The sequence below is a fragment of the Oculina patagonica genome, chromosome 1, assembly GCF_052425735.1.
Source record: "Oculina patagonica isolate OP01 chromosome 1, crgOcupat, whole genome shotgun sequence".
Classification (NCBI taxonomy): domain Eukaryota; kingdom Metazoa; phylum Cnidaria; class Anthozoa; order Scleractinia; family Oculinidae; genus Oculina; species Oculina patagonica.
In genome coordinates, this window is record NC_135758.1 from 27,729,121 (window position 1) to 27,752,201 (window position 23,081).

The 23,081-nt window shown below is 38.7% G+C and overlaps 2 protein-coding genes and 1 long non-coding RNA gene across 4 annotated transcripts; 1 reads left to right on the forward strand and 2 right to left on the reverse strand.

The window, feature by feature from the left end:
- Positions 1–1,132: 1,132 nt before the first annotated feature.
- On the forward strand, positions 1,133–9,577 carry LOC144643734 (uncharacterized). Of its 2 annotated transcripts, XM_078503081.1 has the most exons (5): positions 1,133–1,250; positions 5,164–5,356; positions 6,489–6,654; positions 6,900–6,932; positions 9,165–9,577. In XM_078503081.1, exons 2-5 carry the CDS (start codon positions 5,174–5,176, stop codon positions 9,413–9,415), a joined length of 633 nt encoding a protein of 210 aa, XP_078359207.1. In that variant the 5' UTR covers positions 1,133–1,250; positions 5,164–5,173; the 3' UTR covers positions 9,416–9,577. The 2 variants fall into 2 exon arrangements, with proteins under 2 accessions (XP_078359207.1, XP_078359202.1); XM_078503076.1 differs by lacking the exon at positions 1,133–1,250 and having other exon boundaries at positions 5,082–5,356.
- A 3,730-nt stretch (positions 9,578–13,307) lies between these two features.
- On the reverse strand, positions 13,308–14,081 carry LOC144661986 (uncharacterized). Its single transcript, XR_013572373.1, has 2 exons — positions 13,534–14,081; positions 13,308–13,469 (listed from the first exon to the last, which is right to left on the reverse strand). It is a non-coding gene; the product is annotated as an uncharacterized LOC144661986 (long non-coding RNA).
- Positions 14,082–19,370: 5,289 nt separating this feature from the next.
- LOC144661173 (uncharacterized) lies at positions 19,371–21,551 on the reverse strand. Its single transcript, XM_078522240.1, has 3 exons — positions 21,523–21,551; positions 19,987–20,696; positions 19,371–19,615 (listed from the first exon to the last, which is right to left on the reverse strand). Exons 1-3 carry the CDS (start codon positions 21,549–21,551, stop codon positions 19,371–19,373), a joined length of 984 nt encoding a protein of 327 aa, XP_078378366.1.
- Positions 21,552–23,081: the final 1,530 nt, after the last annotated feature.

Genomic DNA, 23,081 nt, shown 5'->3' on the forward strand with positions numbered 1-23,081 from the left:
TGGCCGTTTTGGCTTTAAACAAAGCATTCCTCGCAGAGATAAAGTGACGGAAATGAAAATCCTTGATTTTGTTTGAACTTAAACTGAACACAGTAGAACAGGGCAAAAATATGGACGGACAAACTTACGAAATACGGACCCAAACTAAGTGGAAAAATTAGTGGAATAATAAATCCCTTATTCGTTGGTTTTACATATAATACGAGCGGACATTTTGCTCATTACTCGTATTTTTCCTTGCCCCTAACAGGCTCGGAAAAATACTATGCAATTCGCAAAATATCCGCGCGTATTATATGTTTAACCATCGAATAAGGAGTATGTATACCAATCGAAAGCGTTGCATACCTAGTGTGAACATCTACCGTTCCGTACCGTACCGTATATATTAAATGAACAATTATTTTAAACAATTTATTACTGTCACAGTTTATGTTATTGGTAGTTATTTTAATATTTGTTTAAGTTTTGTTTTGAACATTTGGTCGTTTTTCCAAAAAATAAATAAATAAATAAATAAGCGCCCTGTCCCAAATAAGTGCCCTGAGTTTGAATAAGCGGCCTCCCTTTAGGTGCCAAAAGTAAATATGCGAATCATTTCGGTGTAAGGACGAATAAAGGTTAGGGATAGTTTTATTGACAAAAGTGTTGCCCTAGTCCCTAGCCGACAAGCTGGCGGGATTTTCGACCGAGTGCGAGTGCTTTGTTTATGAGAGATGGAACCGCGAGGAAGTTACCAGCTACCCAGGCTATTCTGTTCACAGCCTTTCTAGTTATCAACGCAAAAAAGTGAGAAAATCGGAAGCGCAAAACGCAAGGGATGGTGTCGAGGAGCGAGAGAAGTTTGACTTCGGGGCGGAGCCTCTGGATCCCCGTATAAAACGTTTTTGGGTACCCCCACCCGGGCAAATAAGGGCGAAGAACTACCTGCCTATATCATTTATCTGTAATAAAACAATTTTATATACATATTATTTTCTCTTGACCATGCCTATTAGTGGTTTTAGTGTTTTCTTTACCTACGGACCACAAAGAATTAACAAAAACAAATCACGCATTTAACTTAAATTAGATCGACGAGTTAAACATTTTGTCGGCAGTTTGGTTGTTATGAGTTGTAAAGAATGCACCCTTTGAATATTTATCCCTAGGCTCTCATAAATACAACTTAGAAATCTATTAAAAGCGTGAATCATACATCATACCCGTATAATCCACTATACAGACAGAGAACCGTTAGAGGAAGACTGGTAAGTTTACAGTTTTGACGCCGTTTTATGAAAGTGTACCGGTTGATATCAAAATTTTTAAAACAATGAAAACCATACGGACATTATACTATTACTTCCTAAGCTAAAGCTTAAGTTGCACTCGGGGCCAACATGCACAGGCGCATACTGTCGGAATCAAGCGAATATCACATCGTCTTGTAAAAAATCATCTGGTTTCCGTAGCATGAAGCGACCAGGAGTATTGCTGCTCACCCTGAATGAGAAACTGATTAGTCCATCGCAGGTTTAGCTCTCAGCATTTTGCTAGGTTTGCCAAACAGATCGTCGCTCAGTGATTTTTGGTAGACCTCCTCTAAGGTGGAAGGAATCGTGGGAGTGAAATGTCTGAGCCAAGACGACATTTTGTGTATTTTATTTGTTTCGCTAGAAGGAAAAAAACATATCCAGAATAATTGGTTCCCCTTTGGTTATCAAGCCGTTTGTCTTCGCAAGCAGTTCTCTATCACATGGTAAACTTAGTCTTTCCAAACATGTTTACCGCCAAAAGATCTTTAACCACAGTGAAACTTAAAGAGGTAAATTAGGCCACTAAAGTTCTTCTTCTTCTTCCACGTTACTCACCTCCTTCAATAGTGAAGATTCTCGTGAGTATCAAAATAAATAACTACTTAACAAAATAAATAAATACTATTCAAATTAAAGAAAGGCTTAAATGCTATGAAGTTTGTAGAAACTTTTGCTGTCGAATAGTAAAATTGCAAAGTCAAGTAGATATCATGCAGTGAATGATATTAAATTATGTTCTCTGCAGTCGAATCAACAAAGATACAAGATGAATTCTGTTGACGCAGTGTTGTTAGGCGAACGATTGACGACACTAATTTATTGAAACGTAGCTAACGGAAAGATTAGAACGCCCAAAATCGCTAAAAAAATGTATCTGATACCGTTGCTTATGTAGAAACGGACCATTGTATAAAATAAGTTGAAATTTGCATGAAATTGTTTACATTATCATGGTTCTAACTTCCCTTGAATACAAGTTATAAAATTACAAGAACATCATTTTTCTTTCGATCCGATTAATATTCGTGACTTATCCCACCGTCGTTGTAGAAATACACCTAATTGGAAAAAGGTTGTCATAGAAAATAGGAAAAGGAAAAAAGTCAAATAGGAATTAATTAAGCGCACGCATGAAATGTATTCGTATAATTGGCCTAAAAGTGCCTCAAAATACGAAAAAAAAAACTTATCTTGCTACAGCATAAAAAAGTGGACTCAAAGTGTGCAAATGAAACTCGTGAGTTTCGGTAAATGCTCCCAGCTATGAAACTAAGCTAATTAATTCCTATTTACTTTTATTCTTTTCTACTTTTTTCTATGACAACGCTTTATGTTTGTATAGCGCTATATTAAAAGTTGCACATATAGAGTTTAATTATTGCTGAAGTGCGTACTGCAAATAATATTCTTTATAAAAAGGCACTGCTCTTGTTCGCTGAATTCGACGTGCAAAGCTTCTAGTGCGCTCTAGGCTATCGGAGGCTTTGATTGGCGCACTAATTTATTCTTTCCTCGCCAAACATGCTAAGCGTATATTATGTGAGGTAAAGGATGACAGAGCATCTTGAAATATCGGCGTTTTATGGGGTACGAATCGAATTTTATTTTTTGGACTGGACCTCTTTTGCGCTGTATGTTGCCGCCATGAATCAAGGTGCATGTTTTTCACTGGAGAGCTCTTCAGTTTTGAAATGCGTAGTTCAACTACTTGTAATGTAGCTAACAGAAAATAAAACTCACTAAATAAAAGATGTTTGCAATTGATACCTTAACGTATCATATCAAGTTGAAACAGGCAATATAAAAAATAGGTTTAAATTTGAATGCAATTGTTATATGTTGCGTGTGTCTTAACCTAATTTGAATGCAAGTTATAAAATTACGTTGCGCAGCATGTTTTCTTTTCCTCTTCGAACATTTTAAGGCAGCTGCCTCCAATATGAAAAGTATAAAATAGTCATCTATATTTGCTTGAACCTTGGTAATTATTTGCTAAGTATCGAAATCTTGGCTTTTTTAAATGAATTCTCCGGCGAACTTTCTTAGAGCTCTTTAGCTTCTTATGCAAATAACCCATTTCAGATGATTCGATGTTTCCTTATGGCCGTCACGTTTGAATTCGAAAGAAATGATTCCCAAGGGACACAACATATGTTCTGAAATGGGACAACAACCAAATGAAGCTAAATAGATTGACTGTAAGTGCGTCTTGGAATCGGCAATTTTTAGCATGAAAATAAATCTGGCTTTTCGGAGTTTTAACTTGAGTTATAAGCGTTTATTTTGCAATGAATAAAGTTTGAACTTTACCGAAGTCAATGGCTTTTCCCTCATATTATAGCCAAAGTCAGCCGATGTATTGCGATATGGGATAAAAAGCTTTTTCCTTATCTAATACCAAATCAGAGTCGATCATTTCAATATAAGATACTGGATTAAAGAGCTTTTTAGCGGAGCTCGCAAGGCGCCGAAGGCGCCTTGTGCGGAGCCCCATAGACAGGCAAATGGTATGAAAGAAGGAACACTATGGAAATGAGTTTTTATGGTCAACATGGATAGCGGCATGGTTCGCGGGCGCGTACGTACGGCGTACGGAGTCGCGCAAGATGGCCGCCATAGTTTGATGGTAGAAATAGTGAAGCAAGAAGGCCGTATAAAGGCGGCCGTATAAAGGCGGCCTTTAAAATTTAAAGAGGTTTGAAAAGAAAAACAAGAAGCAATGAAACAAAATGTGCCTGAAAATTACGTGTAGAAAGTAATCGACCGCCAAAAAAAAGTGGACATTGAGAGCCATAATCGATCGATGACTTTCGTGTCTATTTGTAAGGCCAGCATCGTACATAAAGGAGCATTCGAAAGCTAAATCGGGTTGATAGAATAAACAAACCATTTTATTGCTACAGGGTAAAAAAAAAAAGAAAAAAGAAAAAGGAAAAAAGAAAAAAAAAACTTGACCCTCTGGAATTTGAACTCACGACCTCCGGATCCGCAGACTGGCACCTTACCGATTGAGCTAATCCAACAGACTCTGCGTTACTCGTTGAATATATCCTATATCAATGTAATAGATATTGTGGAGTCTACTAAACTGCTGCGAAACTATAACAGGATCGCGAAACTATTTTCTATTGCTAGAAAGCAGATAATTTACTGTACTCTAAAGTAATTTTTCGTGCCATGAGTAATGATTTTGCCCCGCTTTAAGATTATTATTTCTGTCGTACTGCTGACATTCGGTTTAACCGTGAGCTATTTAAATTTGTCTTGAACCTATAAACCGCCATAAACATTAGTACTTTGGCCGCTTATTCACTAGAATGAAAACATTGTAAGCTCCAGTGAAAATTAAATAAATGGGGAGATCCGCTTTTAGGCTTGCCTAAATCTATATATTACTTTTCAAAGCCGAGATCTACTGCGATATTAGAATACTAAATTTAAAAGCGTTCTCTTGTTTCGTCAGCGGCGCAGGCTTTTACTTATACTGAGCAGATCTGTATTTAGATATAGCGAAAAACATATTAATATAAAAGAGAATTGCAAGTAACGGCGACTTGACTGTAATGGGTGATAAGTCTCGGTTTGAAGCTTTTTTAATCATGAATCTTGAAGGTTAGCTATGAAGCTTTATGAGTCTCGGACTCAGATTATTAGACAGATAGCGACATAAATTCCGGTTGTAAGCATCCCCGCTTACCGTATCACACCTTCCAGTTATAAACTCATCTTATCTTTTAAACAGGCGTTACCACTTATCATTGTAACAGGCAGGCGCATAAGATAATCACCAGTTTAAAACTTCCATCCACTCTCGACGAACCCTTCGCCATAACACACGTTGCGTCTTTTTTTTTTTTTCTTTCAGCCAGTCAATAATGCGTCCACTAATGATTTTGCTCATCGCCTGCACCACCTTGACAAGCTTTTATGTCAGTGCAGCTGACGTGGAACACCCTACAGCTTATGACAGAGTCGTTGAATGTATTTCACTTGGTACTCATGCTGACCGCCCAGAGGAACATCCACCAGTGGCAACCGCAATCTGTCATGCTTTTAAGGTTCGAGTCTAACTTTATAGGCACATGAAAAAGTCTGATCAATCCTTGATGCACTCTCGCTGCATTATGCAGTGACGCTGTTCCATTTCTATCAAGATGAATTATTGATTTAATTCCCCAGTGTCATTACACAGTGAAGCCCAAAAACGTTCTACATTATAACGAAGTCACCGTTAAAACTCACGATATTCCTTGGCCAGACCAAAATTACTGTAACAGTATGGACCAAAACTCCGATTAAACGAACGCCGATATACTGAATGAAATTCCCGTTATAACAAACACAATCGAGTAGCACTGAGGTTGAATGCAAAGTAGAACAACAGAGACGAAAATGCTTTAATCCTGTTATAAGCTTTCTTTATAAAGCTCATTGTAGCTCAGCGGGTTGCATGAGTCGATACCAAAAATGGCGTCAACATTTAGCAGAATGCATTGCCTTTAACTAGCTATTTTGGATTTCAAATTTACACAACTATCAGAAAGTTGCCGCAATAGATTTTTATAAAACACAAATAATATAAAAAAAAAATGCAAAAAATGAAAATAAACCTGCTTTGAATATAAACCAGTAAAACCCAAATACTTGTGTAGAACAAGCCTGTCAAGACATGATTGCCCGCCTGAAAATGCAAAGTAACTTAAGGAAAAGCTTGGCACACCGAAAATGTTCATGCAAAAAATGTCATGAAAAAAAAAATGTGAATTGTTACTCGTCGAATATCTGTGAAGTTACCGTGGTTTAAAATTGGGCTCCTGCATGGTTATAGTGGATTCAATTGCGCGTTCTAAATAACTTCTTATTTACTTTTGCCACTAGGCTATGTATCCTTGCCTTACAAAGCCGTTTTGGCAAAATGTTATCAAAGTGCTTTGAATATAAACCTGTAAAACCCAAAAAATTCTGTAGAACAAACCTATCAAGACATGATTGCCCCCTGAAAATGCAAAGTAACTTAAGGAAAAGCTTGGCACGCCAAAAATGATCATGCAAAAACTGTCATGAAAAAATGTGAATTGTTACTCGTCGAATATCTGTAAAGTTACCGTGGTTTAAAATTGGGCTCCTGCATGGTTACAGTGGATTCAATTGCTCGTGCTAAATAACTTCTGTATTTATTTTTGCCACTAGGCCATGTATCCTTGCCTTACAAAGCCGTTTAGTTCTGCAGGGAGCACTACAATCTTGGACTTCTACCGAGCTTATCAGTTGCAGCGTGTTTTCCTCGCCAATAAGGTGAACATGTGCGGCGAAGCACTTGCTTACTCGGAGCTGAAAAAGCTGGTCGACGAATCTGGTGAGAATATATATGCAAGGCGCTTTTGACATAGCTGAAATTCAGTTGGAAGAACTAAAGCAAACGGGATTTAATTCCAGGTGAACTTTACGTGCAATGAGATAAACTGAAAATGGGTTTGACTTTGTTCTCAGTATCAAGGCCTTGTTGTTGCCCCCATAAAGAATAATTCACCAAAATTAAGGCGCTCTTCGCATTTCTGAGAAATTAGTACAATACAATAAGACTAATTTTTTCTCTTTCAGATATAATGGAGAAAGAAGATTTGCCAAGTATTGGTAAGTTTGCAAAGTTCTGTAAGAATCGTAACTGGCCTTTCAGAACATAAGTATAGAGAGTGACTTTTCAGTGCAGAGTTTCGAATTTAAAATTAACACAGTTCCTGCCTTTACTGACAACCTAATTCGAGAAATTTTAGGTGAAAAACGGTCAGTTTACAACCTCGGACGAGAATCAAATTACGCATGCCCTTTTATTTGAGCGAGCGCTATTGTGACGTAATGCATTCGGCGTGCGATAAAGAAACACGAAATAAGAACTCTTATGTCGATAGTGTGTCTAGCTTGCTTGTCATATTATTTTCTGTCCAAGCTATATGCGCGATTAAAGTTCTGAAACGTGTTTTTGTTTCTTTCAACCCTTTGATTGGCTGTTGCTATTAAATTTATGTTTTTTTTTTTTTTTTTTTTTTTCTGCAAGCCTCAACCAATCAGAGATCAAGACGTACCATAGACTGGCTGTCCCTCTATTTTCTTAGTCCGCCGAGCGTGATGCGAAATAACTTGAGGACGTATACAAAACATGGACCCGGGTCCATGGACCACCCCTGTGGACCCGGTCCATGGACCGCCTTGTGGACCCGGTCCATGGACCACCCCTGTGGACCACCCCTTATTTTCGAACGAAAATCAAAGTGTAGAATGAGGATAGGGTATGAATTGACGGCAGGTACTAAAACACAAAACAACGAAATGAAACAAAACCAAATTAACGAAACCACTGAAACGACCAAAACGAAACCGCCGAAACGGTTTAAAGGAGCGAAACGAAACATAATCAACTAGGACTCCGGTAAGTCTGTTTACTAGGTGATTTTGTCTTGTTGTCTAGCAGAGTAGCAGGTCGGGTAAAAATATTTGATTTAAAAAAAAAACTGTTCCTTCGGCGGTTACATCAATGTCTGAGACATGTCTAGATTTTATGCAAATTTGATCCGGTCACGTAATCAAACGTAAATATTCTTACGACAGATTCTCTGTTTTGAAACATCGTTATTCGTTTGAAATAGCTTTATAATGCAACAAAGAACTAAAACGAAATCTTCTTTTCTTTTGAGGCCGACTGTAAACAACGAAACGTACCAAAAATGAATATATTATGATTGCGTGCATGATCTATAATTTGCATAACATACAGACATTGAATTCCCTTGGGGCCGCATCGCACGTTCAGGGAATTTTAGCGCTGTGACAGCCATGCTTTGAAAGAGCCAATAAAAAAAAATTGAATTTTCTTACTTGGCCAGTCTCGCCTTCCGGCTTCGTCTACCCGCGAGATGCGGGAACGAGATTACTGTTTATGTTGTTTAGGCGGTTTCGTTTTGGTGGTTTAGCTTGTTTTGGTCGTTTCGTTTCGGTGGTTTCATTTCGTTGTTTTGGGTTTTGGTACCTGCCGTCAATTGATTTTCTTTTGAAAATTAGGGGTGGTCCATGGACCAGGTCCACAAGGTGGTCCATGGACCGGGTCCACAGGGGTGGTCCATGGACCCGGGTCCATGTTTTGTATACGTCTATAACTTGAAGTGCTGATGGAAAAGTGTGCGCGAGAAATCTGGAATATAGGCGAGTGTATCTATCTCCCAAATTTCACACGGCTATTTTTTCACAAGCGTTCTATTTCGCTTCACATTCGAAGGACAAAGACAACACAGAGACCTACCTTAAGGTTACTATTGTAAGCGATTTTAGCGAGTTGGGCCAAAATCGCTAAATTTAGTACTCGCTAAAATTTGTCTCGGTCGAAATTAATACGCGTTAAATTAATACCCCGCCCGCCAGAGGAATAAAAAATTAAATATAGTGGCCCTGTTCAACTATATGACAACGTCAGAAGGTAGGACAACAATCAAGAAGGGTTAGAAGAGAGCTGGGATCGCCAGCATCATGGAGAATATGACTGATTTCCCTGACGAGGACCCACTTTCTAACATTTGCAATTCACTTTGTTCTTTCGGAAAATCGCTAAATTTAATAGTCGCTAAAACTTGCCCAGAAAAAAAAACGCTTGAATTAGTAGTCGCTAAAAATAGTAACCTTAAGGTATGTAAAACTGCGTTATTAGCGTTTTATACCCTACATCAAGTTGCAGAGGTCTGTCTCGAGGAGACTGAGACGTACATCTACCTCTCAGGCCAGCCAATATATTCAATAAATATAATCAATACCTGGTGTTACACACTGAGTCGTGTGTTGTAATACAAATTCCAGCTAATCAACTAACTAATCTTGCAGAAAATGACGAATACAAACCATGCGAGGGTAAAATCAGCATGAAATGTTTCAATGCCGCCGACAAGGCCTGGGAGTCTCATTCCAATGACCTTCAAGTGTTCCTTGCTTACATTGATTGCTATGGAGAAGAGTCAGCAAAATGCAAATTTCCCATCGCACAGCACATGAACGCCATCGTACAGGCTTTTAAGAAGCATCTGAAGGAAAAACATGGTCTGTTGGGCGGAATGCTCGAACAGATCAAACAGTAGATAAGCTGCTTATCTTAAGAATTTTACAAGGGCAATAAGTTGTAATGCATAAAGATAAATGCTTGGGAACTGCTGTTTGGGCCAGGTCTGCATCTCATTTATTCATCAGTGTCATGTATCAGAATATTTAATCAGTGAAATAAATAACCACAATTAAAGGTATTTATTATGCTGGTTTGTTTAAAATTACCTTGATAAAACAAGGAGGAAAAAATATCAGTGGCGGATACAGGGGAAGAGCGCGGGGTCCCTGTTGTGCTCCTTCCCCATTGGAGGCCCAGCCCTCACTACGCTTCACCTCCCTTCCTCGTCCTCCTTTTTTCAAGCAAGAAAAGGCCCGTCTTCACGTCGCCTCGTTTCTTTTGAAGCGCCTCTGAGTACGCTAAAGTAAATCACTATTTTGCCGTGCGTCTGTTCACTTATATATCCCAGGCGACTTCAAAATGCAATAAGAATAAAAAGGTGGGCCATCAAATAAGCTGGCGTTAAAATTCCAATAGGCCGGAATGGACAGTGCTTTTGCTTCTTTATGTTATTAAAATAGACCATGCTTGCAGAATGATCACAGGTTGATATCCATTTTTTTTTTACTTTATTTGGTACTTATCACTCACTAGCCAACAATCTAGTCTCCGTTGTATAAACGGATTTGTTGCCCCCTTGAAAAACGTTAAAAAATCCGAACCTTGAACAACAGCGTTATCTGATTCAAAATATTTAGTTTCAATTCGAGTTCTCCTCTTACAAGCACCAACACCTCGAAGTTATAATTTGTACCATGCAAATATAAAATCTTACATTTCCACTGTGTCTTCCACAGCTTACACTCTTGTGGTTTTGTACGCGTTCTTGAAGAAACACAGCCAAACGAACAGAGCTTTTTTTCTTAAGAGAAGAACAAAAGAAGCAGAATGCAAAGAAAGTCACACTGATATTGAACAAAACGAATAAGAGTAAGCAGAGTGTTGGTATCTGCAGTGCTGCCTTGAAAGTTTAAGACTATTCGTATGTATTTTTTTTACGTTTTAATTTAATCGCCCAAAGGAATGAAAATTAGACTGTGTATTAGCTATAAGGCATTGGTAGTAAACTAAGCTCAAAACGGGACCAGTTCACCATCAACATATAATTGATTTTATCTGGTTCAGGCCTACTAAAATACCGTATTTACTCGAGTAAGCGCCGAGGCGCTTATTAAATTTTTCGCGCCTCAAGTGCGGCGCTTATTCGAGGACGGCGCTTATTTGATGGCCACAAAGAATCTTATATTTTGCATTTATCAAAAATAGCGTCATTTGAGTATCAGTAATCGTCTCTTGCTGAAGAGAGAACTGGCGCTGGCTGTCCTGTAAAAGTTCGCGGCCTTAACAACATTTAAAGAACTGCGTATTGCAAGAATGTTGATAGAAAACAAAAGGGCGAGCGGTAAAAAAATCACTTTGAACTACAAAACATTGCCTTTGATGGAATTGGAAGAAATGTCCAACTTTGTTTTAGAGTTACTTTGTAGTGCTGTTTGTAGTTAAACAGAATTTATCAAATAAGCGCCGCATCGGGACTGCGGGGCGGCGCTTATTAACTTTTTGTCCCAGTTGCGGCGCTTATTCGAGTAAATACGGTACGCCTTTTTCCCTTCTTACCTAGCCTTTTTCACTCTCGGTCAGTGCTTTTTTCCCTCTATCTCTAATTGTATTCCACTTCATTCCCTCACACAGTTTATTTTTGGGAGTAATCTCCTCCCCCGGGGTGATTTTTCTGTTTCAAAAAAATAGGAAATACCGTACATGTAAATCCCCCCCCCCCCCCCCCCGCTTATAAGCCCATCTACCTGGAAACAAAAAAATACTTCCGATTATAAGCACCCCCCTCCCCTTCGGATATAAGCCCACCTCTGATGGATGACAGTACTGAACAGGGCTAAATATTGCTTTATTATGCATTTTTAACTTAAAAACGTATTTCGATCAACACTCCCGTGGCTCGTTTCGAAACGTTTTTTACTCCGCTTGTAAGCCCTCCTGGATATAAGCCCCTTCGCTAATAAGCCCACACAAAACCCCTTACGAAGTTGTAAAAGCCCAGGGCTTATAACCGGAATTTTACGGTATATCAGATAACTAACCTTCACAAAACTTATCATCGTTGTCTTTGTTCATCGTCGTTGTTTCGCCTTAAAACTGCGGCACCAGCACACCACAAGAGCATTTCGCGAGATTATTGTATTCCAATAATTCTTCTTCCATCTTATTCAATACATTCTGCTGGTGACCAAATTATGTTTTCTTTATAAGCCGAAACATCCGTCACTTTAAGCCACTATATATCACGCGAGTAGTTCGGTATTAATAATCACGTGTGTAATTAAAATCCCGTTAAAGTCTTAACATAATTATATATTATGCTTCAGTGGTACGCACCACATGGTTCGTTAAAATAATTCATGCGATTTATTTTATTAAACTGAATTGCACTTTATTAAAAGTTCCATTTATGTAACTCAATTTTTATTCCTTTGTTTTGGTAAAAGATTACAACTTAACATGATAAAATGAAATTTAATGTTCCCAACCCATGAAGTCAAAACAAGACAACAAGTTCAGTGGGAGAAAAGGGGTAAGGGATGAAGTGCTCGAGTTTCCAATCAGAATCTTCAATAGGAATCATGCAGGGTACATGTATCACAGGTTAGTTGGTTGGCAACGAGAGACTGGAATCCTCTCCTTCCTTTCAGGACTGGAAGCCCTAGTTCCCAAGAACCTGGGGTCCTAATCTCTAGGACCCTTGGGAACAAACACAACCACATGCCCTGGTTCCCAAGAACCTGGGGTCCTAATCTCTAGGACCCTTGGGAACAAACACAACCACATGCCCTGGTTCCCAAGAACCTGGGGTCCTAATCTCTAGGACCCTTGGGAACAATCACAAAAACCAACAACAGCAACACTGGGGGTCCCCACTATAAGGGGAAAGCTGACCCTGTGAGGCTATGGGGCAAAAGGGCGAATGGTACAGAGCACTTCATCCCCTCCCGTGGTTTATTAACAATAGGGAAAGACAATGCTCAATTAAGATGGTCTAAGGCTATTGAAGAAGTTCAGAAGAGACAGTAATCGAATAACAGAATGGTTGAGTTAGTGTATGCCAGCTCGACACTTAAGCTAACGGTTACATGTATATCAATATCTCAAAAGCAGACACATTGCTCAAGTCTAACAGCTCTAAGCCTGAGCTAGCATACAAAATGGTAACAATATAAAAAACAATTCTGTAAGCAGGCATGCTGCTTAAGTCCATCAGCTCTAAACGTAAGTTAGCATACAAAATGGAAATAATAATTATAACAATGTCTACAAATACGGGCTTGCTTCTTTAGTCCATCAGCTATGGCTTACGTTTGTAAATAATAATAATAATAAAATAAACACCCTCAACATAGCCAGATATGTGCGTAGAACTAGAACATATATGCATTGCCTACATTTTTACAAATACTAAGCTAAAAGAGAACCAAAGAGGGTTGGGTGGGTGGGGATTATTGTGAAAACTCTTCTAGGGAGCTCAGAGAATTTGAAGTAAAACTACTCAAGTCTAGATAAAACCGCATGGCCTTGATTGACATAATAGAAAAGGGGGCGATGTGATTGGCCAGCCCGAATAGCGCATCACACTCTAGAAGTGAATTTGACCTTTGAATGTAACGCAAGAGTGATAGTCTTGCAGCATATTGCGTGACAGATCTGCATATTTGAATAGAGTGATCTTATGACTTCTCTGAACTCCTTTCATGGTTGTCACATTAACTTTAATTTATATTACATGTAAATTGGCATTTATATTACATATAAATTTGCTTTAATGTTCCCAACCCATGAAGTCAAAACAAGACAACAAGTTCAGTGGGAGAAAAGGGGTAAGGGATGAAGTGCTCGAGTTGCCAATCAGAATCTTCAATAGGAATCATGCAGGGTACATGTATCACAGGTTAGTTGGTTGGCAACGAGAGACTGGAATCCTCTCCTTCCTTTCAGGACTGGAAGCCCTAGTTCCCAAGAACCTGGGGTCCTAATCTCTAGGACCCTTGGGAACAAACACAACTACATGCCCTGGTTCCCAAGAACCTGGGGTCCTAATCTCTAGGACCCTTGGGAACAAACACAACCACATGCCCTGGTTCCCAAGAACCTGGGGTCCTAATCTCTAGGACCCTTGGGAACAATCACAAAAACCAACAACAGCAACACTGGGGGTCCCCAATATAAGGGGAAAGCTGACCCTGTGAGGCTATGGGGCAAAAGGGCGAATGGTACAGAGCACTTCATCCCCACAAATACACGAAGTGTATTCCCCATAGACGAACACCACACAAATATAAAATAGGTTTAAGTTAACATGTAAATAAGTAGTAGTAGCCCTTCGCTCGAATCCTTCTTAGGAGTATAGACCATCAACAGTCTCTCGTCATAGCATCCTGTCCTGTGCATCCCTCTCTAGCTGGTACCAACTCTGAGATTCATTTTAAGTGATTTTGAATTGCCTTATAATGTGCTGCAAGACAGGATAAACTGTCCCAACTTCATGATCAATGCATCTGTAAATTCCTTACTATCTTGTACAAAAGTCTATTTTTCAATGACTATCCAGCCTATATGAGAAACATGTTCTCGTTCCTTTCTACTTCATACAGAACTACAAGTTTTGGTCTCCACTCCTTTACTTATCTGGCAACAAAAGAATGGAATTCTCTACCTAATTTTGTAAGGCTATGTAACTTATCTGACTTTATGTATGACTTTAAAAGGTACATCTGCAAAGCCAATTCATGAAGCATGTAAATGACAATTTTATAATTAGTTAATATAAGTCAATTTTAAATATGTAAATAGTAACTTCTTTTTTTTTTTTTTTTTTTTTGTTCTCTATTTTTCGTTCTCGGAAATATTAGCTGTCAAGCTACTCTAAATTCGAGTTTAAATAAAGTTTTATTATTACTATTATTATTGTTATTGCCCATGGACTTGATCTCTGCTTTTAGCAAACGTCTCCAGGTGTTCATGGTCGACCTCTCTTTTAACTCCCTTGAGGATTTCAGGACAAAGCTTGCCTTGTGATGGTACAGGAAGGCATCCGTAAGGTGTGACCTAGCCATTTCATACACGTAAAGGAGTATGTAAACAGATCTCTAAGTCAGTTGGTGTCATATTTAGGTCAAGATATTATTTATCATCTAATACTAAGGTTGCTCTGTACTACACCTTAATTTACCCTTATATCACTTACTGTAATTCAGCCTGGTCTTCTACATGATATGTAACTAATTTAAATAGAATTTTTTATTTACAAAAATGTGCTGTGCGAGCTATTACCAACTCAGACTATCGAGAACATTCTGCCCCCTTATTTGCTAAACTGGGCATCTTAGATATCTTCAAGTTAAATTAATGCATTGGAAATAGCTAAGTTTATGTTTTACTATCTTAACCAATTATTGCCCCCGATGTTTCTCAATTTGTTTTCTACTAGTAGTCAAATACACAGTTATGATACAAGAATAGTCAAGTGTTATCGACCACATCACTGTCGTACAAATCGAAAGCAGTTTACAATACTTTTCCAGGGTCCTAAAATTTGGAATTCTCTATCAGAAAACGAGTCTGAAATTGACCTAGCTGCACACTCACAGCGAAATTACAAACTTATTGCTAACCCGAGGTAGCCTCCCCCATAAGCCTTGTGGTTTCTTGGAGGTCTCCTCGCCCTATCTTTTAAGTTATTTTAATTTGTATTTGTAATTCTGAAGTGGCAGATAAAATGATGATGATGATGATGATAGATATATAAATACAAGACTGTTAATACTAAAATGCCAATTCATGGTTTCCCTTTGAATGATACAGCACGAATTCAATGAGTGCTGGGAAAAACGGAAAGAAAGACCTTATACAGAGCAAAAGTTTGTTATTCACCACTGAAATTATACATTGCTGACCTGAGAAACATGGCAGGAAGGCAGAACTCGCACAAGAATCAATCAGGGAAGGTGCGAAAAATAAGGCGTATTTGAACAATTTAGACACTTGCGACACAGACATGCATTCATTGTAGATAGAGTAGCTCCTGTTAGATTTATCCTTGTGCCACTAAATTTGGCAGGCTTGAAATGGTTAGAATTTCGAGTATGTCGTGAGTTCTTTGATGCTTCTTGCATAAACAAGGTAATGTATTCACTGCAAAGCAAAATTTTATGTTTTGATCCTAGGATCATCACTTTTATATTTCCTGTGACATACTCCCGTAAAAAGTCCTGTTATTGTATTTTATGTCAGGGGCGTTCCTAGGCAATTTATAGTGCTACGAGTAAAGGCAGGTACGCCCATGTATGTTTGGATCAAATTCTTGCTACAATTGTTCAATTTCCCCTTGAGTTATAACCTATTTTTTGTTAAAATGGCAGTCACAATGGCACCTTTAAATACCTCAAATTCCTTGCATTATATGTAAAAACTCTTTACATTTTCAGAATCTTTATAAAGTATTCTATAAGCTGAGAACTTTCGTTGCTTTGAGTTGTTATTTGTCCTATTTTGACTTTAGTGACAAGGGACGAGAATTCACCACACTAGCCTCCAGCAAAGCTAAGTTTATGTCACTCTTCCTCAACTTTGAGCAGCCAAATTATAAAGGGTCTCGTCTACTCAGGTATTAAGACATGACTTCGAACGCTGCAGAAGGTAACAATAGCGAATTCCACCGGTATCTTGTAATTTCCAGCCCTTTAGGCTTTACGACGGCTGGTGGAAACGGCAGCCTGCAAATTGCTCTAAGTTTCGTTTGTTTTCATATTGAAATCTCATTTAACGCCGGTCGAATAAAACTCTACTAACTATGATATAACGCAAAATAGAATCAGCTTATAAATATTTATACTTAGCTTTTAGCAAGCTCCTGGATTCTACTTGGCCAAGATGCACCCTAGGGAAATCCGGATTGCTTGTCAAATTTTGTTACTGACCACTTTCGGCGGGAGAGAAGGCGCGCTAGACGAGGCTTGAAAGACATTCACGACGGCCATGACCCTTGTTGACTGACAAGAGAATAGTATTTTCTAGTTGAAGAAATCGTCTTGTTCTTTATAAGTCGTTCATTCACATTACATAATCTCGGGCAAACGAAGGCATGTTGTCTCCACCATACAAATAATGTTTTTGTGAGGTTCATGCTTTTTGCTGTTTTAGCCGCGGTTTGGAGACCACAGGACCTTGAAGCCGAGTCGGTAGAGTGGCCATATTCCGGTAGAGGCAATCCGTTCTGTGTGTGCATATCAAGTTCCTCAGTTGCTGGACCGAATACCTGTTCAGTAGTGCGAGGCCTTCGACAGATCGTCCGCATATTTATCTTCGAACGACAGAATAAAATGTGTAAAACCGGAACGTAGTTCGCGGGCAGATACCAGGATAACTCATAACGTACTGATGGAGCGATGTTGAAGCAAAAAACAATCGAAGGATATCACAGCAATAATAATTATTGTGAAAACTCTTCTAGGGAGCTCAGAGAATTTGAAGTAAAACTACTCAAGTCTAGATAAAACCGCATGGCCTTGATTGACATAATAGAAAAGGGGGCGATGTGATTGGCCAGCCCGAATAGCGCATCACACTCTAGAAGTGAATTTGACCTTTGAATGTAACGCAAGAGTGATAGTCTTGCAGCATATTGCGTGACAGATCTGCATATTTGAATAGAGTGATCTTATGACTTCTCTGAACTCCTTTCATGGTTGTCACATTAACTTTAATTTATATTACATGTAAATTGGCATTTATATTACATATAAATTTGCTTCAAAAACTGTTTGCAAAAACCCATCTCAAAGATTTCAATAGATGCAAAGATTGTACTACCCAAGCCATTGAATAGAAACTTACAAGTTTTTTCAAGTTTTTTTTAGTTCCCTTTTGGATAAAATCAATATTAGTAATCAATGTTCACTCACCAGAGCCAACTGGAAAAACACAACCTTTAAGCTTTTTTTTTTTTCAGTTGGAGTACACATTTTCATCTGTTAGTACTGTGTGTTATTTAAACATTATTAGTTTGACTCCACAAAAAATGTTCAGTGCGCTTATGACTAAAGAGTGATAGGTTCTCTTAGTGAAAAACTCTTCATTGTAGAACCAGCTTCAGCAAACAGGATCAGATGCTCAAAGACATCAGTCGGTGTCAACGTCCATTATCAAACGCTTGTTATCTTCAAGGTCGATGTCTAGACGACGGAGGTTGGGGTGGTGCTGGGGGATGCTCAATAAAGTCATACGGGAAGGCCCCGCCTCGAGGTCTAAGCCTTTGGGGTTGTAGGCTCGATTTCCAGCCGTTCCGGGAGTCCGGTGCGTCATCCTCCTCCCAATGAACGGCTGGATCACTGGTGCGTATCGCTTGTCCGTGACGTCACATCCGCTTTTTATGCAGATTGCGATGTCATATTTGACGCGAGCGTCCCGAGAAAAAATGGCGCTTCTTAGAACGCCGAAAAAAAGTGTTAAATCCTTTTCCCCCGAACAAAAATGTGCTTTATGTGGAAATTTGTTGAAAGATCCAAGGAAAAGGGTAAAGCTTAGAGATGAATTTGTTGGAAAGCTTAAAGAAAACTTGGCCAGTGAAAACCTCGACCCTGAAGGGTATCTTTGTAATGATGATTGTTACAAGTCTGTCAACAAATATTTCGAGTTGAAAGCCGCCTTAAAGCAACTGAAAACAAAACTCAACGATAAATTTGATAATAAGCGGGGACAAAGCCTGAGGTGGAAAAGGGAGGTACCGACTGATATCGCAGTAAATGAAAGCAGTCAGGCGAAATCTGCACGTCTACAGACGGAATCGTCCCTGCGCTTCCCGAAAGGCTCGATGCAAGGGAGCTACCCAGTTATACCAAGTTATGTGGGGAGGGGGTGCAATGTCATGGATGTTAACTAGTTCTTGCTCTGTAGTTATCAATCCGAATTCTACACTATATCAATTTGTGTGATGTCACAGCATGCCCCATATAAATATCTATTCAAATTTCCTCACTAAAATGCTATTGTAAATGTTTATTCCTAAAATCAGCTTTAAGTGCTGTGTATTTGCAGTAAGATATTTTGCAATATTCAAGTTTGTTTTTATGCGGTTTTGGGGCCAATTTAAAGAGTGTGAGAGCAGTTCTATGAGTTTTAAGATTTTGACTTGCATTTAGAATACAAAAATATACAGAGTTGTGCAACTTCCACATCCAAGAATCGGATACTGCCTATGGAATATATCCCGACTCACTTTCGAATTAGGCCGTAAAACTGCTGAATTACTATGAACCATACCACCAGCTTGAACAATTTATGCATTTTTCGCTGCAATATTGGTCAAAATTACTGCCTATGCCTGCCCTAGAAAGGAGAACGTGTTCTACAACAAAACCTCAAAACCGAAGGCAACGCTAACTTGAAGTGAGACATTGATTTATGTGCACTGAATGTAGGAACATAACTGTGCATCTCTACAAAGATTTCCAAAGTATTTTTTGGGATGCCCTAGAGGAGTTTTGTAGTGGAACACGATCTGCTTTTTAGAGTGGGCAGAGGCAGTGATGTTGACCAATTTCAGTGAAAATTACATTCTTGAATTTGTAAGTCTATACAAAAGTTGAAACTCATAGAACTGCTCTTGCATGCTTCAAATCGCCCCCAAAACTGCATGAAGTGCTACTTCTCCTTCATTTTATAGCAAATACACAGCAATAAAAAGCCGATTTTAGGAAGCTTTATAATATTTACAATAGTGATTAGTGAGGAAATTTCAATATTAATATGGGCCATACTGTGACCTCACAAACATAAGATGGTAAGCCTGTGCCGTTGTTAATGACTTTGTAATGACAAATTCAATTTGAATTAAATGAAGCACTGTTTTGCAGAATTGATCATCTTTACACATCACTCTCGGAGTCTGAACTCTCAGCCAAAATGAAAAACTCATCTGGAATGTTCCGAAACATATCATCGTCTTGTTCACTGCCCGAAAGATTAAAACTCAGCAGATTCACATCTTCCTCTTCCTCGCTAGGGTAATCATTGTCAACAAAGTCCGTATCGCCAAAGATTTGATGAATAGCTACCAAAATATCTACTGCTATGCAAGGCTCCCAGACATCCACATATTTGTGTCCATCGGCTATAGAAAATATTTTATGGCAGTTTGTTATCACCTGTTTCACCTACTTCACCTGGGTTTCACTGAATCCAGAAACAAGTTCGGGTGAGGTTAATAATGCTGATGACTTTGAGTTAACGGTATCAAGAATTGGTTTGGCAAATGACTTTCTCAGATATTCCAATTTGGCAAGAAGCTTTTCTTGCTGGTGCACATTGACCTCTCTTTGTTTGCAAGCAGTAGGCACAGATAATTGTTTTTGTGAGAGAAAGTATTCAAAACTGCACGAATTACCAATACACTGACACTTCCTCTGACAAATGTCACAACATTCATGAGGCACACTGGGGTCTACTGGATCACATAAATCCACATCAAAACATATCTTCTACATCGAGTGTCATTATGTACATAGGCCTGGATTGCTTCATCGCAAAACGTAAGCATCGCATTTGAATAAAGTATCACTGCAGTGCACTGCTCTTGACAATATCTACCTGCTCTGCCACTCTCTTGGTAGTATGCCTCAATGTTCCGAGATGGGCGATATGGACAATTTTGTTTCACACCTTGACAATTAATCCCCATTCCGAAAGCAATGGTTGAAATCAAAACTCTAATATTGCCATTTGGTTTCGCAAAATCATTTAAAATTGTCTCTTGATTTAGGTCATCAACTCGTGAATGGTACATTTCCACCATGCTACTTTTCACATCCCCTTGCTTTGCATACATGAAGCTCCCTAGTTCACTTAAAAAGATACCATATAAATGCGACACAACTTTAATTGTTTGACAGTAGATAATAATTCTATCAATGGCAGTACCTTCTTGCCTCATTATTTCAATGCATGAAGCAAATGTTTTGTTTGCACCTCCTGTTATGGTTTGAACAGCATAATATATGTTCTTGTGGTTTGGACTCTGGTTGAACACTACAGCTTGCTCCATTTCCAGTGACTGCATGATTTTTTTTCTTGTAGCTATTGTTGCCGTTGCAGATAGTGCGAGAAGCGGGACTCCTTTTACAAGAGACCTTATCTCATTTATTCTGCCAAACCATTTTCGAAAAGCTTGCTCTCCCTTTTTGACTGAATACCCCCTACAAAACAGTGAACCAAATATTATCTACTTACCTACCTAACTAACTACCTAGCGAATGAACAAATCAACTAACTAGCTAGCTAGCTAGCTACAATCTTGGACAAAACTTGTTGACACATACGCATTTCACGCATTTTTCGCAAATGACTCGACTTGCAAGCGGGTTAAAATATCTTATCCCCCTTCCCCCCTACTCAATGTTGTTTCTTGTGGTTTGCGGCTCCACAGGCTTTGTTTTAAAAACACTAAAGCATTACCAACATTGAAATGGGGGGAAGGGGGGTAGCAAAACTGAACTCCGTTGGCTAAAAAGGTGGAAATTTGTTAAGTGTTTCAACAGTTTTGTCCAAGATTGTGTAAACGATATTTTGGCTAATAAGTAGAAAACGCTTTACAGTTCTGCTATAAAACGCCTTCAGCTTTTTGTACCCTTCGAGTTCTTTACCACCAACTGCTCGTTGCCACGACAGGCTTTAATTAATCCATGGAATCATCAATTACAAGGGTTTTCGGAGGCTCATTACCAATCGAGTCAACAGAACTTTCACTGATTCTACTCAGTCAGAGTCTTTTCAAGGATTTGAATAGGAAATGGCTTTATTGAAGGGCTGATTCAAGTTTCCATCAAATGTCTACATTTTCAAACTTCAGATAAAATACAAAGTTTGGTTTTTATGTGCGTCATTGATGGTAATTAGAACAATTTGTAACGCTAATAGTCGATACACTGTGTACATTCAAACGCCCTGAGTACAATTCACACAAATGAAGTCATAAAAAGAAACGTTCAGTACAGAAAACAAGCCAAAACGTAACGTATTTACCATTCCATAGGAAAAGAACGAAAATGCATTAAGCTACAGGCGTTTTATGAGTGGGATTACGTGAAAAGCAATGGCGTCACGCCACAACGTCTCAAGCGTGACAAAATGGACGCGGCGTGACAAACGGGCAGTTAATAACAGACTATTTCTAACGACTGTTTCTGTGTACTAAATAGGACTTTTCTCTCTCAATTCGCACTAGTTACCCTTAGTTGTCTGCTACAACTTTGAATTAGCGTAAACACTGTGATTCTGAACGATTAACAAGATAATTTTTAGTGATTTGAACGGTTAACACACGGTTAACACCGGTTAACAGCTATTAATAAAAGATACCTTGACATCTTCTATTCTTTACAAAAGACTTGCCGTTAACCGTTGAAAACCTTTGTTAACCGTAGTTTTTCGCTTCGTTTATGTCTAGCATTCAAAGTTAATCGACTGTCGCAAAAATTCATCTATTGAATTCTAAATTCAAGGGGAGAAACAACATTTCGAAAATTGCGGGATTTAGTGTTAAGATCCCGCGGGTTAGCGCGGGATATTGGAACGTGACCCCTAATACCTGGCTATTTTTAAATGACCTATTATTGCAAAATGTCCTCTCTATATAATTTAGAACTGGATTCTTTGGTTAAATACTTTTTAAATGATTAGAACACGTCCAATGGTCTTCAAAAGCGCTTGCCCTACTCATAGTAGCATATTCGACCGCCCTAGGAAAGAACATGCGTGCGCCATTGACCTGAGAAGTCTCTTTTTTCCCTGTAAAATTTAAGTGACCAATATTTTGGAGACGTAAATTATTTTTACAAAAGCAACTCGAAGAGTTTTAATTATATATGGGTCCTTAGCTCACCGAAATATCGCAATTCCTCAAAATTCATGAAAAAGCCGTTTACACAATCTTGGACAAAACTTGTTGACACATACGCATTTCACGCATTTTTCGCAAATGACTCGACTTGCAAGCGGGTTAAAATATCTTATCCCCCTTCCCCCCTACTCAATGTTGTTTCTTGTGGTTTGCGGCTCCACAGGCTTTGTTTTAAAAACACTAAAGCATTACCAACATTGAAATGGGGGGAAGGGGGGTAGCAAAACTGAACTCCGTTGGCTAAAAAGGTGGAAATTTGTTAAGTGTTTCAACAGTTTTGTCCAAGATTGTGTAAACGATATTTTGGCTAATAAGTAGAAAACGCTTTACAGTTCTGCTATAAAACGCCTTCAGCTTTTTGTACCCTTCGAGTTCTTTACCACCAACTGCTCGTTGCCACGACAGGCTTTAATTAATCCATGGAATCATCAATTACAAGGGTTTTCGGAGGCTCATTACCAATCGAGTCAACAGAACTTTCACTGATTCTACTCAGTCAGAGTCTTTTCAAGGATTTGAATAGGAAATGGCTTTATTGAAGGGCTGATTCAAGTTTCCATCAAATGTCTACATTTTCAAACTTCAGATAAAATACAAAGTTTGGTTTTTATGTGCGTCATTGATGGTAATTAGAACAATTTGTAACGCTAATAGTCGATACACTGTGTACATTCAAACGCCC

Excerpts from the sequence above, each read along its gene's own strand:
- LOC144643734 (XM_078503081.1), top strand. The coding sequence starts at position 5,174 with ATGCGTCCACTAATGATTTTGCTCATCGCCTGCACCACCTTGACAAGC. Across the intron at positions 5,357-6,488 it reads CAATCTGTCATGCTTTTAAG|GCCATGTATCCTTGCCTTAC; the intron begins GTTCGAGTCTAA and ends TTTTGCCACTAG. Across the intron at positions 6,655-6,899 it reads AAAGCTGGTCGACGAATCTG|ATATAATGGAGAAAGAAGAT; the intron begins GTGAGAATATAT and ends TTTCTCTTTCAG.
- LOC144661173 (XM_078522240.1), bottom strand. The coding sequence starts at position 21,551 with ATGCATTTTCGTTCTTTTCCTATGGAATG. Across the intron at positions 20,697-21,522 it reads CGTTCTTTTCCTATGGAATG|GGGGTATTCAGTCAAAAAGG; the intron begins GTAAATACGTTA and ends ACTGTTTTGTAG. Across the intron at positions 19,616-19,986 it reads TGTACATAATGACACTCGAT|CCGATGGACACAAATATGTG; the intron begins GTAGAAGATATG and ends TATTTTCTATAG.